We start from the raw sequence: 17,806 nt of genomic DNA, 5'->3' as shown, positions 1-17,806 counted from the left end.
ATGTCTGTTCTTTTTCCCTCCAACTCCACTATGTATTTGAAAGCATTCAGACACATATATAAACAGAGGAATAATGACCAGTAAAACTGATAACAGTTTTTTGTATTAGGGGAAGCTTCAAATTAGAATATAGAATATTCTTCATTGTTGAATTTTAGAATTCAAGAAATGAAACCAAACATGATACAACTATAATCTTAGCAGTTAATACATAATTCCAATAGAACCTTGGGTCTTAAACTATAGCATGAAAAGGTTTTCCTTGCAATATAGCATAATCAATGTCCCAAACATTTTACACTCCACTAGCTATAGTCACCACGCATGAGCACCAACTGATTTCACACTTTACAGGCGGGGAAACAGGCTGAAACATAGTCTCTTTCACACTCCACTGACATGGCAACCCCATGGCTCACCAACTTAACTCTTCCAAACTTAACCTTAGCTCCATCGCTGACCATCTATCTCTACAGCAATCAGAGCAAAGGTTTGTGGAACTGAACAAGAGCAACAGAAGAGCTAGGAAAGCAGACTCTTCTGTCCCTGCCTCGCATGTACACTTGGCAGCAGAGAGCAAGCAGAGAAGAGATAAAAAAACTAAAAGGCTCTTTTTCTTTTCCTACACATCTGGATGTTAGTCTGTGTGTCTAAAGTTACTTAAGGATCTCTTCCCTGGGTCTGTGCTAAGTTAAAATGGTCTCCTATTGCTGACAATAAAAGCACTCAAATGGATAACGCTTTGGGCAGTCTCAGCCTCACATGCATTATAGCTTTCCCCTCTTTAGAACGCACTAAAAGTTAATTTTTAAAGTTGAGGCCACTAAACTTAAAGCCACATATTGAGGCCACATATTGTCTCTATGTATTATCTCTTTGTCCCCAACCACAAACCTAAGTGGTATCTATCATTATCTCAGCTTCATAGATGAGAAACCAGAAACTTTAGTTCCTTAAGATCAGAGCTTCCACATGTTGACTCAGTGTGCCAGACCCTGCATTTAACTACTATGCTTGACCAGAACACGAATGTTCTAAAAACTATAATAGAGTAAAAAACAGAACAGAGAATAGTTTAATAAACACCAACAAAAAATGAGTAGCTGTAAGTAAAGGAGGTGGAGCCTACATGATATATATAGCTACACCTGTTAGCTGCCGCGCCCTGAAACTACACCAGCGTGAATCAAAGACAGCTATGCCTGGAGCCAGAGAGAATGGAAAAGCAAGTTCCTCTTTGAGCAGGCAAAGAAGACATGAAGTTAATAAATAAGAACTTCTCTCCCATGCAGTTTTCAAGTTTACTAATTAAGAGCTTCAGGCATAACAATTACCTTAGAATATAAAAACATCTTCACAGCAATGTTTTAAGGATCAAAAAGCTTACATAGAGGGCTACAGAGGCTTTCAAAGAAAAACAATCTACTGAACAAACATTGCTCAAATACTTAGAGCACATTCTAATCTATTATTCTTATGAATCAAAAAGAAAGATAAATGTTAAAGAGATAAAAGCTAATAATAGGCAGTGGCATTTCCTCACCAGCAATTAAGTGTATTGCTGGTGTAAGAGTATTAAGTGTACACAGGGTAGTGAGATCCATGCTGGGCGGTGGAGACTATAAAGCAGTACAGCACGTCACAACACAGAGTGAGACATGAAAAGAAATGGAGCCTCCCCCAGTAGATGTCTCTAATTAGATGGAGCAAGTGAAATAAGTTGTTTGAGTAGAGTACATATAATTGCCAATAAAGGCAAGGCAATAAATAACAGAAATCCAAAGTAAGGAGACATTTTAAGGCCCTGACACACCTAAAGAAAATGTCATGAACTGTGTGGTACACAGGAAGGCCTTTAGAAAGTGTTATTCAAAAAGAATTTAGAAGAGACATTCCAAACAGAAAGCAAAACAAAATAAAGCAGCAACAACAAAACAAACAAACAAACAACAACAAACTACCACTACCACCACCAACAACAACAAAACCAAGTGAAGAGGTAGGTCAGGAAGGACCACAGACATGGTGGCTTATGCAGCGGCCAGACCTGGCAGTACCAAGAAGCTACTGTGAACAGACTCTTGGGGAACAACCTTCCAAGGTCAGACCTCTTTGTGCCCTCTCAAGACTGAAAAACACTTCTGTGGGCACCAATCAAGCCTACAAGGACTTATCCTCCTACCAATTACTTCCCAAAGGCCTGATCTCCAAAACACCATCATGTTGAGATTTACACTCCAACTTGTGTTGAACAACACATGCTGAACAACATGGTGGGAGGGAAGCACATTCATCCCGTAACACTAGACTAGGTAAACCAAAGGTGTGCTGTGGGAAAGTTGGGGAGACTCTCAGTCTAAGACTTGACAATGGGCTTCCAACACCAGGGATCAGGCATTCAAAAGGAGCAGGAGAGAATCCAGTCTGGGACCTACAGATAATCTGAGCAGTGATATTACTGGTGCACGGAGGTCACCACTCCTCTCTTCATTACATCTGTCCTTCTATTACTAACCCTTCTTTTTAAATACATATCACTGGTGTTAAGACAGGATACGCGACCTCAAAACTCACTCATATTTCTCTCCTGCTTATTTAATCTAATGATATGAATGACAAAGCAGTCACACACATAGCCTAAAACAAGGACCAGATTCCAAAGTAAAGGCCCCCGAGTCTAATTCCATATTGAGAGCAGGTCATAAAAGAACAGAACTGTAACTTTGTAGTTAGTGTTCCTCTGTAACCTAGAGTTCATTCTTTGATATCTAACACTACTATAGTGAGCCATGTATTCCTGAAACAATACCAGCTAGTGGTATATAAGTTTGTGAATCAAATTAATTCAACCAATCAACAGATACACCGGTATATGTTAAAGGCCAGGCTATGTGGGATCCAGTTATGTTAAGGGGTTTTACCACCACTGCAACAATTCCTAGAGAGGAATCCCTAAGCTCTCATCTCCATTATACTGATATTTACTGTTTTATTTTCTGATCCTGATATAAAGTGATATATCTGGTCTCTTTGAAAATTTAAATTCTGGAGCTGGAAAGATGACTCAGCGTTTGAGAACACTGGCTGTTCTTCCAGAGGACCAGGGTTCAATTCCCAGAACCCAGAAAGTTGTGCCTAGTGCCAACAGAGACCAGAAGAGGGTGCTGGATCCCTGGAATTGAAGTTACAGAGTTATAAACCACCATGTAGTTGCTGGGAATTGAACTTGGGTCCTCTGTAAGAGCAGCCAGTGCTCTTAACTGCTAGGCCATCTCTCCAGCTCCCTGAGCCTTAAAGTTCTGATGACATGACAAAATACAATAATGACACCTATGAAAGGAATCAGTCCCACCCCCACAAAGCCTATTTTTATTTTTTGTCTCCCTGCTTACAACAGAACTTAACTACTAGAACAACTTTCATTCAAACTGCCCACAAAGCCTAGGAGTTGCTCTGTTCTGCCCTCATTTCTTACCCTCCCATCTCCTCTTTAGCTTACATATAACCATTTATTCTCTTGTCCACCTTCCCTGATGACTGCTCAACAATTCAGAGCCTGTCACAGATTGTCAGTACTGCATTTGGGGACTTCAGAAGTACTCTTGTGGGACAGAACAGTGTGTTAGTACAGCATTTTCCCGGACACAATGTCACTCTTTATAGCCAGGAGTAAATTAGTTTCTTCTTAAAAAAAAAAAATTACACCTAATAAGACGGGTACAAGGAGATTTTAAATAACCAATTTTCAAACATCCTTTGGTTTGCTCTAAGATCTAAGCTGTCTCTGTCGTGTGCATGTATCTATTCACTAAGCCACACATGTCTAGAAATACCTGAAAAGCAGCTTTCTGATGCCAACAAAAGCAAAACCTCCGTCAAGGGGGAGGGGGCTTTTTTATCTTTTTTCCCTGTGTCTATGGCTCCTCATCTTTCCTCCGTCAAGGGGGAGGGGGCTTTTTTATCTTTTTTCCCTGTGTCTATGGCTCCTCATCTTTGTATTCTATTTGAGCCCACTTTGTTTAAATTCAGGTCTTGACATCAGCATTTATTTCTGATTATGTCTCACTGTGCAAAAACCATTTAAAGGAAACTTCTGAGATGTGTATTGTAGTGCACACCTGTAATTGCAGCTGTTAGAAGATTGAGGCTGGACAATCAAAAGGCCAGTCTGGGCTACAAAGACAGTTCCAGGCATGCTTGAGCTACATAGAGACACACAGGGAAAAAAAAAAAAAAAGGGAAGGAAGAAAGGAAGGAAGGAAAAAGAAAAGAAAAGAAAAGAAAAGAAAGGAAAAGAAAAGAAAAACCCTATCAGTATCATGTTGTTACAGTTCCATCCACGTTCTGTCGTGTGCTTCAGCAACATAAGTAAATTATCCTCTGACAGTTGCTGTGACCAACCCTGATTCCCACTAAAGCTCTACCCTACATATCAGCTTCCAAATTGTTCCTGGCTATAAGAGAAGCTGACAAGACCATCAGGAAGTGAGAGGGAAACCCTCACAAAATAGCAGTTCATATCAATATATACTAGTCTTCTCTGAAAAAAAGGTTAATTGAAAATAAGTACCTAAAAGGTAATATTAAAATTAAAATTAGATGCCTAATTATTTTCATCTCCAAGTTCTTTAATAACATTATCCATTATACTTTACTGAGGATTTAAATGGCCATCTATTCTTCTTGAGTGAGTTAATTAAGCCCCTATAATAACACTGCATCTTTGCTGTTCTCTATATGAATTATAGCAAAGCTAAAGCTTGATAAGTGTACTAACTCTCAGTTGTTACCTCAGAAAAAGACCCAGTCAAGAAAAGCTGATAATCCAACTCTGAAAACTATGCCCACACTCCACAACACTACCAACACTGTAAGCAGAAAAAAAAAGGGCCTAAGTCTTTTAAGAAACTTATTTCATCTCCTGAGTTACCGTTATACCACAAATAAGTAATCATATATGGAATAAGTCTATAAAGTATGCTCATATATTAAGCAACTTACCACTTTTATTTTTTAAATTAAAAAACAGTACAAAACAAAACAAAAATTCTCCAAGCCGTGGTACCTTTAGTCCCAGCACTCCAGAGGCAGAGGCAGTCAGATCTGTGAGTTCGAGGCCAGTCTGGTCTACAGAGCAAGTTCTAGGAGAGTCAGAGCTAGCTGCACAGAGAAACCCTGTCTCAAAAAAAAAAAAAAAACAAAACCCTAGATAAGCAGGCAGGCAGGCAGGCAAACAGATAAAAATAAAACCTAGTAATAAAGTTTAACAAATGAAATTATGTAATAGGGAAATGTTTTTTAAATTTCAGAACTGGAGCCAGGAAAATGTCTCGGTCAATAAAGTCCTTAGCACACAAACACGAGGACCTGAGGCCAGCCAGGCGCATGGCTGGGAAGGCAGACAGAGGAGGATCCTAGAGCTCACTGGCCGGCCGGCCGGCCTCGCCACATCAGTGAGTTCCGAGTTACTGCATCTCAGAAGATCAGCAAATAGAGAGCAAATAGAGAAGACACAACTGACTCCTGCCCTCTGCATGCTGTATACACAAACCTATGTACCCTTGCTTCACATACACACACACACACACACACACAGAGATACACACACACACACACACACACACACACACACACATATCCAAAAATAAATGATAAAATTTTCAAATGTAATAAGGTGGCATGTGAAAAGCTGTGAGGGGAAAACTGATCTTTTTAAAGAAAATATATTCAGTCAGGTCTGCAAAAAAGGATTATTAGGTCCACACAATATTTGTAACAACAACAAAGTATCACTTGGAGCATGGATCCAAATTAAAAACTAAAATCATACAGATGCTTCAAACAAAATGTAAGTAAATTCCTTTCCACTATGTAAGAAAAGATTTTCCTATTTCAAAACAAGATTCAAATGAAACAAACGACTAAGAAACTGGACTACACAAAAGCCTGAACACTGACACCAAACACTTCAAATAACAGACAAACGAACTAGAAGAAAACAGGGAAGCAGAGCATGGTGGCTCACTGACTTCCATGAGTTCCAAGACTGCCTGGGCTAGAGTGCAACCTTGTCTCCCACCCACCGCCCCTACCCCAGGAGAAAACAAACCTGCCAAAAAGCTAAACTATATTGAGACCTCAGCTAGACAAAGTTTTAGGAATACAACAAAATCCTCTAAGGGAGAGCAGGAGGAGAAACTAACACATTTCCAGGGAGAACTGAAATGTGTACAGTGCCTTCAGAAAGGAAGTTTGCAATGTCTAAGAAAACTATATGGAATCTGGTCACCTCTCAATTGTGGAATCAAAAGAATGCTCCCAACTCCGTTACACTTACTATTTCCTACTTGATTTATAATAAAGATGGATGGCTTCTGAGACTTTTTCCAATTAACCTACTAACTCAAAAATCAAGGGAGGCACATTTTTCCTCTTCTACAGTAGCGCTCCTTCTGCAAGCCACCATATTGTTACTAATACTTTTCCTTTCACTTACGTGTAGTGGTATCTCACATAAGAATATTCTAGTCTTGTGTCTACATACATAAATGTGTGTGGTATATACATGTTCACAGTTATGCAATTGGACATCATGCTCACATCTACATGTAGAAGTCAGAGATCAACATTTGGTGTCATTCTCAGTCACTCTTCTTTTGAAATAGGGTCTCTCACTGATCCAGAATCTCACCAATACGCTGAGGCTAGTTGGTCAGAAAGATCTAGCTGACCCCCAATTCCAGGAATGGAATTACAGGCACATGCCACCATGTTGGCTTCTTATATGGGTACTGGGGGTCCAAACTCAGATCCTCACTTTACAGGTCTGAGCAATCCTATCAAGTCCCAGAATATCTAATCTAATAAGTAAATTCAGTCTGTGGGAAAAGTGGGCAGAATGTATAAAACATATGTAATTTTGCTTCTTCCCCCCAAATCCTACTAAAATAGTAACAGACATAAGACCCAAATCTACAAAGAAAGAGAATAGCAAGAAGGAAAAAAAAAAAAAAAGCAACACATTTTTTGAAGCTAGAACATAGAAAGGTATATAGAGGATTAGCAATTTTTTAAAAAAAGATTGTGTGCCTGATCAGGTATTCTATGTAATTTATGATGGTCCTATCCTTTTGACAAGTACAAGAAGCCATAAGAAGAAAACATGAATAGAAAACAGGATACCCAACATGAGAGAGAGTAAAAGAATGCCAGTAAATGAGGCTTCCAGAATAATTGTGCACCTAGAGTCAAAAGCCCCCAATCCAGACCAAAAGCTAGGTAACAATAGGTACATTACTTAAAGACTGCCATTCTCCCACTCTTGACTACAGTGCCATCTTTTTAATCAGACACTACTAGAGGACATGTTCCACCTAAGCAAGAGGGTAAATGAAGAATGAGGAAGATATGAGTTCTGACAAGACTGGAAATCAAACCCAGGAGAGAAGTCTACAGATTACAACTAAGGGAAATCATTCTAGGGAAGGAACTGTGCAGTAGGCCCACAGATCCATCACTCATACAGCAGGACAATGGAAGTCTGTAGAAAGGAGCTTCAGAATGGAAGGGAAGATAGGTGAGAGAGGAGGAAGAAAGGGAGGGGAGAAGGGTAATTGGAACCGAAAGATTACATGACCTTGAGGAAGACCACACTGAGGCCATTTAAGGCACTATCAGGGAATAAAATTCACACAGGCATAATGTCAATGCAACACCATTTAATTTAACCAAATGTCAAAACATAACTACGCTGGGAGGCTAAAAAGGGAGCACAGTGGGTGTGGCTGTTTAAGAGCAAAACTGGACTTAGAGGAGGTTGTAAGCCACCTGCTGTGGGAGCTAGGAATCTAACTTGTATACCTGGGAGGAGAAGCAAGTATTCTTAACCACTAAGTCACCTCAGGTCTCCTATTTGACTCTTTAAATTATGTCTACAAACTATATTCCTATTAAATATGAAAAAAAAATTAGAAAATTAATTCAAATAAGCAAAAGCCAAACAGCAATATATACTCTGATATTAAATAATTCATCATTCAAAAATATATAAATAAAATATTTTCAATCGAAAAAAACAGAGAAAAGCCTTTAGACATAGTTCTCTCTTTTGTTAGATCTTTATATTTCTAATACTGACAAACAAAAATGTACAAAATATGAAAATTTTAAAAATCAAAAAAAAATAACTTAAAGCAAATAATTACCATTAGCAAAGACAGACAGGATTCAGCAATTGTAACACTAGGAGGGTTGTAGGTCTGACCTTACTTACAAATTCATTAATGATCAGGAAGCAGTGCAAATAACACATTTAATTAAATTTGCTCATTTATCTATTTTGGGAAGTACGATTAACAGCAGTGAGAGAGAGAGGTAATATAAAAAGACAGAGATGGATTAAAAACATTGGCTGAAAACCAACTAAATCAGAGCATGGTGGAAGACTATATAGAGCTAGAGGCTTAAAACAACAAGAGTGCTATGAGAGGGTTGTTTAACATCTATTTGTTTCCAAACTTCCAAATAAAGCAACTGCAGTCAACATTAATGTTGGCTAGAAATATATAGATACACACTTATATCCAGGCTCAAAAACGGATCACACTCTAAAAACAATGCACAGTTGAGTATCCGTAATGTAATCTGGGAACCAGAAGTGTTATATTGCAGAGAAGTCTGGATTTCAGATTCGGACTTTCACTCTAAAGGTGTTTAGCTTGGACTGTTGGTGCAGCCTGGTAAGAGCTAGTTTTCAGATAATCTCACTGTTTGTCTTCATTTGAGGACACTGAGGATTCAAAACCATCTACAGTTCCCAACCTTCCCAGCGTCATGTGGTCTGTGACCTAGTTTTATGAGTGGCTTATAAGCAGGAGTAGTCTGTATCCCTCAAGAAGCATCCTTTAGGGGAGAGATGACTCCCTTCCTGCCTCCTCTCTGCCGGGAGAAATGTGGACGAAAGAGCTGGAGCTGCAGGGCTCTGGGCCTAGAATGACTTTGAACCTGATGGTTACCCTCCCACGTCAGTGCTGGAAACAAATCTTGCATTCCTAAAGTAACATTGTAAAAGAGCAGCATCCAGACACAGTGGAGCACCACCCCAGAGCATGAAGCTTTCTGGTATCTTAACAGTAAGAGGAAGAACTTTCAGCCATTACATCTCTCTTACTTGGCTGCAACCAAATCCAGTCCTAATTAAGATAATTTCTACATGGATAATCAATCATATAGAATGCACTCCATCAGTTCCTCTGCAGCTTCCTTTCCTGCCCCCACCTACTTCCTTACTATGCTTTCCGATTATTATATCTTCAGTCTTTTCTGCTCCTTTCTCATGAAGCTCAACATTCCTTTATAAACCTACATCTGATTTTTTTTTTTTTGAGCTACTTTTGGTAAAATACAGCTAACATTTACTGCACTCTTCATATTTGCCAAGTATTACTCTAAATCTAAAAGCTGATCCCCAATACAACCTCATCAGGTAGGGAGCATTAGTTCCAGCTCTATCTTAAAGTCAGAGGAAGCTGAAACCCAACAAGTAACTCATGTAGGATATGTAGTAATACACAAAAAAGACCCACTCTCTTAACAAATGCATGCTCGGAACACCCGGATCCAAGGTGCTAACCCAGCCTAGAACCTTTTGAAATGTTTTCAGCAGTCACGATAATTGCTCAAATTCCTTCTCCAGTAGTAAAGTTCATGACACTGCAGATTAATTTTAAGAAACTAGCAAACATTACTTATAATGAAGTAGGTAAACAAGAAGGGTGGTCAGGCAAGCTCCTCTAGAGCCAAGGGCTGCAATCAGCAGGTGACCAGATTAGTTTTCTTGTACAGCTCTACTGCCCCAAGAATCAGTTCCAAAGACCAACGCCAGTAATTTATATTTGCTAGGATAAATGCATGGCCTCAAAAACAGATTACAAGGCAGCACCCATTAAGATTAATGCATTTTTTAAATGACCACATGAATTATATACTTAAAAGTTAACAAATTAGAAAAAATCATTATCTTCCAGACCTATCTGAGAGTCTTCCCAGTGCCATTATTATGTCACAGTATACCTGATATGTCAAGCTCACAAATTCGTATTCTGACTCTTCAAGTCCTCAGCCTCCATCATCTTACCGCTATTGCTCGACACCTCCTTTCTAGTCTACAGTAACACCACTACCACTGAGACACTCTCCAGTCACCAAGAAAACAACCTTTCTCAAATACTATTTTGATTCTCAACAGAGATTTTGTCATCTATGGGATTATATTCAATTAATATTTGGATAATTTATACTTAAAGATATCAAGAGCTGCAGATGCAGCTAAGTGGTAGAATGCTTGCCTAGATGCACAAGGCCTAAGGTTTGATACCTAGCACAACAAAAATATTAACAGCAAAAAATTTAAGAACTATTAATAACAAATAGCTACATTATATTACACTAAGTTCTGCTGCCAACTGAATGCAAGGCAAACATAAAACAAAAACAAAAACCTTTCATTTTCAGGGCTGGGGATAAAGGCAAAGTACAGAGCGAGCACTTGCCCAGTAATTTCAAGGCCTTGGGTTCACACCCAAAACAACAACAAAACTTCTCATTTTCAGATAGGTTCCAATTGAGGAACTACAAATAGAAAATCATAAAGACCTAAAAAACTGAGGGAAAAAAAAAACCTATAACCTGAAAAGTTAGGTTATAGGTTGATTTTATTATTTCCTGATTGGACGAATTTTCTACATTAAGTATATCTTATCACTTACAAATAAGACTGTTATTTTAATATGATGTGAGTCTAGGGCCAAGTACAGAAAATGATCAACTTAAGGTAAAAAGAAACACTGGCCAGGGATGGTGGCTTATGCCTGTAATATCAGCAACTTGGAAGGCTGAAGCAGGATGGAAACTAAATATGAGTTTGGCGATAGCCTGGTAGGTTATGATTGCGGGGCTCAAATGTGACTTCAGTCCTGCCTCCTTAATTAGGACAGTTGGGCTGGAGATGGTTCAGTAGATAAGAGTACTTGCTACATAGCCATGACTTGAGTTCAGATCCCCAACACCCATGTAAGTGCCTGTGTGTGGCCCTACACTATAACCCCTGCATTAATTTGTTGGCCAGCCAGTTAGATGAAAAATGACATTTTAGGTTCAGTGAGAAACTCAGTCTCAAAGGAATAAGGTGGAATGTAATAAATTAGCAAGACACATGACCTACGCCTCTGGATTGCCAAGTGCACACACATGCACTTGAGAAAGGAAAGGGTAAAAGGGAGAGAGGAAAAGAAGAAAAAGGGAAAGAAAACAAGCTGGATCATAGCTGAGTAGTAGATCATTTGTTTACCACGGACAAAATGGCTGGTATATATTAGTAAGTTTTGGAATACCATGCCACACAACAAAAGCATAAGGAAAAAATCTTCACTGGGTCAGTGGCTTCACATTAAATACACTCCCCCCCACCCCCCAAACCAAGTTTTTCCCAATTTTAAGGATGTCCAAAGCACCAAAGTACAGTTGGGAAGACCTGGTTAAACAAGGCAATCTCTATTCAGAAGGTTTAACAATTCATTCCTAACATATTCTAAATACCTATTACACATGAGACGCTTGCTAGATGCCTAAGACACAAAGATGAATAACATATGATCTGAATCTAGCAATAAGAGTAGGTATATAAATAGTTTATGGAAGCATTAAAATAGACATATAAAGATAGTTACCACCAATGGTTAATTTATAGTACAATTTTGGTCTTACAAACACTTCTTTATTCTTTAAGAAAAACAACTTAAGTGAGGAACTTTGGCTTAGAGAGGAAAATAGTAGGAAAAAGTTTAAAAACATGACTAGTACGGGCCTTGTTGTGCTGTTTAGATCTTGAGATTAGGAATGTTTTGTGGTTTTATCTTCTCAAGTTGTCTGCACTAAGTTTTCTGCAATAAACATGAGTTAGTATTTTTAGGTAAAAATATCTTTGAAAATAGGTTTCAATTTTTAAAAATGTATTTATTTACACTGTAAAAAGCCAAGTAGGTAGTCAAAAAGACTGTAATAGAAACATTTGGTGGTTCTATGTTGAACATACAAAGTCTAGTTACCATTTACGGGAAATAGTGATATAATGACGGCGGGAACATGTAACTTTACTACCCTGCTTTTCCCTCCTTTCCTGGCAAAATACAAATGCAAGGTCTCAAGGAACAGGTACAAGCAGACTCAGTAAGCTCTCTATCTCCTGAGAGTTGCCCTCACTCACTCATTCCCTGCCCTGTAGCTCACTGCCTCCCTCCCCACCTCTGTGTTACCCACCTCCTAAGAGGCTGGGCTAAGTGTCCTACCTGCCTGTGTCTGACACTTCTCTGAAGGACTCACTCTGCCAACTGTGTATCTTTGTCAGATTCTCTTCTCTTCCCTGTGGTAACCAACTCTATTTCAAGACATCCTTTTTTGTTTTGTTTTTCCTTTCATTTTTAAAGTAGAATTAGTAACATTTTGTCCATTTTACAGTTATGAATACAGAAACAGACTACTGATAGAACGCTGACAGGATTTAAATTGAAGTACTCCCCTTCTTTCTCTTGTGAAACTTCATGGCAAACAACTCAAACCAGCTCAACTCTAAGCCAGTATGAACACACGTTTAGATTCCTTAAGAAACAAACTTGTTATTAATGAATACTACACACTTTTTGCCTGCATCTTCAACTCCGCATCAAGTTTAATGTTACGAGAGGTCAAACTTGATCATCCCAGAAACAAAAATTCGTACCATCACATACAGTTAATCTACTTGCTTGAAAACCTCACAATACTATACCAGAACTTGCTGACTCCAATATTGCTTCTTTTCTCCCCAGCCCCCCATATTGCTTCTTTATGTTTGTTTTTATCCCCAATCTTAATTGGCCATGTTTGATATAAAAAGAGAGATAAAGAGAGGGGCAACAAATATTAGTAAAGTGTAGTGAGTCTGAAAAATGGTCAACTACAGAGAAAGCTAACATGATATAGTGAAAAAGCACACCACAGACTACAGGAAAGTGGTGTATAGCTTATTCAGAGAACACTCAGCAAATGCAGGCTTGCTGCCACTGAACACCACCCTATAACTTTTCTCCTATCTAATGCTCTGACAACTAAATTTCTCTGTAATTCAATAAGCTCTTAGGAGTTACCCAAGCTTCATCCATCCTGCTGGCCTCATTCATGTTTTCCCACAAGCTAAGAGCACTTGTTCTGGTGAACGGCACACAAGTTAGGTCCTCTTTCAATGCACAAATAGCCTACTCTTTGTTCCTATGGGTAGGAAATCTACCGTAAATATAACTCAACAATAAAAAGAAATGTTTAAATCATACAGCTCAGGTAAGTGGTTGATGCAATAGGTTGCCAGTTTTATATATTATATGAGTGTTAGCCTCATAAATTTTTAATTAAAAAATCTATACTTTTACTCTTGGCACTAATTCATTTACTTATATCTAATGAGTTGCATGGATGCCAAATAAAAAAATATGTCAGATGTCTGTGAGTACTTAGCATGAAGTTAATGAGTACAGGTCACAGCTTCAAACTCCATGTGGACTAATTAGCTTTGCAATGTTTCAGGCTCCACGGTCACAGTCAACTACCTTAACCTTGGGTAACAAAGAAACACACTGATCATATCAAACATTAAAGAGATTAAGAGAATGAATATTATCACCACAATCTGTCAGAAAATAACAAAAACTAAAAATACTAATACCAGCAACTCTATTTTCCACTAAGCTTGACAAGTATATGCCCTGCTCTAATAATGTGGCTTTTCAGCTATGCGGGCTTCACAGATGATGTGCCATGACGCAAAAGCCTAAACTAAGGCTACTCCCTGCAGACACTGGAACTCCAAGGCTTAGGGTATTTCCACAGAACAGTATGGCCTCTCCTAATTGTGCCATATAGCATAAGATAATCAATAAAACGTTCTTATTCAGCAGCCATTGCTAACTGAGCATCTACTAGGTATACAGCAAAGAATGAGATCTACCCTCCAAAGTCCTTTTAAGTAAAAAGGAGTCAAAAAGCAAGTGCTTGAAACAAAGGAGACAACACAATATGCAAAATGATTTTAATGTACATGACTTTCTATTGTCATAGCTGTGTGTGTATATGTATATACATATATATATACATATACACACACATATACACATATACAAATGTGTATATGTGTATGTATATACATATATATTTGTGCAAAGAAACCATGCTGAAGCATAACTAAAGGTAAGAACAAATCTGAAAAAGCAGAAGGCACAACATGAAAGAAAAATAATAATTGCTTTTTGGCCTTTTGGCTAAGATCATGTGTAAAAAAAAATAAAGGAAATGTTTCCTTAGCATCCAAATTCGCAGATATCTGGCAGTCAGTGAGACACCTGAAGAAAATAAAAATAGTATTTCAATTCTTAACCTAAGATTTTGCCCTGGCCCCCAAGCCATTTATGTCTGTAAAGCTTCTCTCTTTGCTTTCTCTAACCTTGCTCCTTACAGATACACACAGAGCCAGGATATCTGCAGAGGTGGTCATTCATTCAGTTTCCACCATCAAGCCTCCCAGACTCCTTTAAGCTAAAACGTTTGTTTTGTTTTTGTTTCACACCGTCTCACCAGGTAGCTCTGGCTGACCTGAAACTGATATGCAGACCAGGCTGACCTTGAAATCACAGAGAGCCATTTGCCTCTGACTTAATAGGATTCAAGGCATGAACTGCCATGCCCAACTCAAGCTAAAACTTTACAAACAGCCTAACTTAAAAACTGTATGTGTGCTGGGTGGTGGCCCATGCTTTTAATCCTAGCACCCAGGAGGCAAATCTCTTGTGAGTGTAAAGCTGGCATGATCTACAGAGTGGTTTCCAGGACAGCCAGGACTATACAGAGAAACCATGTCTCAAAAATGAAAAACAACAACAACAACAAAAAAAAAAAAACCCTATACATGTATGCATATATGGGGGGGGGGAATAGAGACACAAAAATTGTCCTATAGAATTCTATTCTTGTCAATATCTGAGTCATAGTTAATTGTCCTGCTAGGAGCTACACTACATAGTGAAATACACTCAAGTACAGGTTACAAACAAAAGACCAGTCCAATTTAAACTGACAAGATAAAAAAATAAAAAAAAAAAGAAAGAAAGAAAAAGAAAAGCAATCTCTAGAAAAGTATTTACTTAAGAGCATACCCAATAACCACGTCAGAGCAGCACTATGGGAAACCTAGGCAACCCTAAGAGTGAAAAAGAGTAATTTTTTTTTTTTTAAAGAGGAGCTCTTCCTGGCCTGGAATTCACTACCCAGACTAGGCTACCAAAATCTCCGAGACCAGCCAGCCTCCGACTCTGGTACTGGGATTAAAGGCTGCTGTTGCTTGTTATTGTTGTTGTGGTTACTACTAGGGAGAGAATTCAGAGCCTTATGCAATCTTACCAATGAACTACAGACACCTCAACCCTGCGCTAAATAGCTCAGGCAGCTATTATTACATGAGTAAGTAGTGCCTGCAACCCACAAACCCTAGACACTGGTGGTTCAGCACCAAGCTTCGGGAGCTCTAAGTCTTAGGGGATGCTTGTCATGTGTAGTGCTTCCAAGAGCGGAAACCGAGCAACAGGGGCAGCTGGCTGTGTGTCGCATGCTGATGGGCCTCGAAGTTTGACACCGATTCCACAGGTGGTCAAGCCCTAATGTCACCTCTCCGCTTGAAACCTTGCTTTAACACTTGTAGGTTTCATCGCAGTTTCTAAAGACACCATTAACTCCGGTCTTCATAAAGACATGACCGTTGATTTTAAAATCCAACTGACCTGGACCACACAAGAGAGGGTACAGGAACTTTATTTTAAATGTTTTCTAGCACAAACGTCTCACACATAGATCATAACACTGAAAAGCATAGTACAAAAGACCCTGCACCCCCTCTTTTTTTTTCCAGACAGAGAAACCAAGGTGGTGGTAATAGGACTACAAAAGACCACAGGTCCATCAAGTGGCCAACCCATCATCCTCTCAGGATTCAGACTCTATAAACCCCGTACTCTTTCCCTCACAACTCAGATGCGACGAAAAAAAAGTTTGTAAGACAACTTTCGATAAAGTGGGTTGGAAGTTTTCTGAGGACCGCCCGAGAAGAGCAGGAAGAACATCCTACTTTACAAACTGTTCCCGGCCAGCCCATAGCCCGGGGGTCCTAGCAGCGGAGCAGAAGTGCCACTGCCCGGGAATCGCCCGCGGCCCCGGGCTGTCCCGAAGCCACCTCGGTGGTCCACAGCTCCGCAGCCCAGAGGGGTCCTAAGACCCCGCTCGCTACCTGGTGACTGGAGACGATTTCTACCAGAAAGAAGCATTAGGGCAGAGGCCCAAGGCAGGCCTCCGGCCCCTTAGAAAACAGAAGAGACCGGAGGGTGGCCCTCCCGCCCCGGGGCTCCAACAGGTCGAAGGGCGGAAGCTTCCCAATAACCTCCGCCCCAGGCGGGGGCCTGCCCCGCGCGTCACCGGAGGAAAAGAAAACCAGCGTTAACACACAGGAGGAAAGAGGGTCCTCTCCCGAGCCGGAGGAAAGACGCGAGGGCAACCAGCACCAGCTCAGGGAGAGAAAGAATCGGGTTCAAGGGTTCGTGGTTACCGGGACGCTGTCGCTCTCCGCTTCCGCTGCCACCATGAAGCGCCTGCTCTTCCGCTCGCCGCTGGGGTGCGCGCCAGGCCTTGGCTCCGCCCACGCCGCGGGACCTCCTGGGAGTTGTAGTCTTCGCGAGCCCCTGTCGCGTCGCGTGGGGGGCGGGGCCGGCAAATGGAGAGGGCGGGAGGGCGTTGACGCTCCTCTATCTCCTGTATCGTCCATCCTCCATCTCAACCCTCAGCTGTGAAAGCGCTCAAATCTTCTCACGTCCTGCTCAATCATAACCGTGTCTCTTTCCTCGTCCACGGGCGAGTTTCTTCGAGCGTAATCTGCACTTAGCGTCTCTACTTCCTTCCTTGTGTGTGCTGAGTTCTACACTGCAGCTTCTGCCCCCCGCAGAAAATGTCCTTGTTGCAGCCAGTGTCCTTGTCGCCAAACCCACTGCAAGTATTTTCAGGCTGTCTAACTTAAGCATTAGTCATTGAAGCTCTTGGACATTATCATTTATTTTCTATGACACTATCCAGCTTTGCCTTCCTCATTCCATGCCGTTCGACTCGGTCTCTTCCTGTAATTCTCCCCCCCCCCCCCGAACTCACCTCTTGAATATTGTTCTCTGCAATTCTTAGAATAAGGAAGGGGAGCGTCCAGCCCGGCCCCTTTTTTTGCTTTAGCTTATCGTACTCCCAACTTCTAGACGACCCTATCTCATTCCTATCTTGCAGACTTGTCAAAAAATGGCTTGAACGCTTTGGTGGCGCGAATGGTATAGCCCTGTGATTGGCAAACAGGTGAAGTGCCCAGGATTCGATCTCGGAACTATACAAGAAAAAAAGAAATATTTGAAAAGTTCATACTGTGTCTCTCCTCTCTGTTCACTGCCTTCCCATCTATCTCCAATGCCTCTTCATCTACATTTGAATGCTAACCAAACCCTGTAGAGGCTCTCTCTCTAGCATTTGAGTCTGTTCTTTATTTCCACTGCCAGATACTTAATTCCCACTTGCTTAGTTTCTTAGCTGATTACTGTTCTCCTTACTGATCTCAGTACGGCTGTGGGGTCCTTACTGCCAAAGGCCGAGTTGTGTAAATAACAAATTTAATCAAGTCGTGTTTGTGTTAAAACCCTGTAAAGAC

The 17,806-nt window shown here is 40.3% G+C and overlaps 1 protein-coding gene across 2 annotated transcripts in view; it reads right to left on the bottom strand.

Annotated features, from left to right (window-relative positions):
- R3hcc1l (R3H domain and coiled-coil containing 1 like) overlaps positions 1–17,553 on the bottom strand; it is a 74,295-nt gene extending 56,742 nt beyond the window's left edge. The window contains exon 1 of one of the 2 annotated variants that reach the window (XM_006527182.4): positions 16,676–17,553. In XM_006527182.4, the coding sequence (XP_006527245.1) occupies positions 16,676–16,891 (216 nt within the window). In that variant the 5' untranslated portion in view covers positions 16,892–17,553. The remainder of the gene's footprint in view (positions 1–16,675) is intronic. The other variant, NM_177464.4, reaches the window with a different exon arrangement.
- Positions 17,554–17,806: the final 253 nt, after the last annotated feature.

Source organism: Mus musculus, chromosome 19 (assembly GCF_000001635.26).
Source record: "Mus musculus strain C57BL/6J chromosome 19, GRCm38.p6 C57BL/6J".
Taxonomy (NCBI): domain Eukaryota; kingdom Metazoa; phylum Chordata; class Mammalia; order Rodentia; family Muridae; genus Mus; species Mus musculus.
Note: the sequence above shows the minus strand (reverse complement) of the source record. Positions and strands in the feature narration are given on the sequence as shown.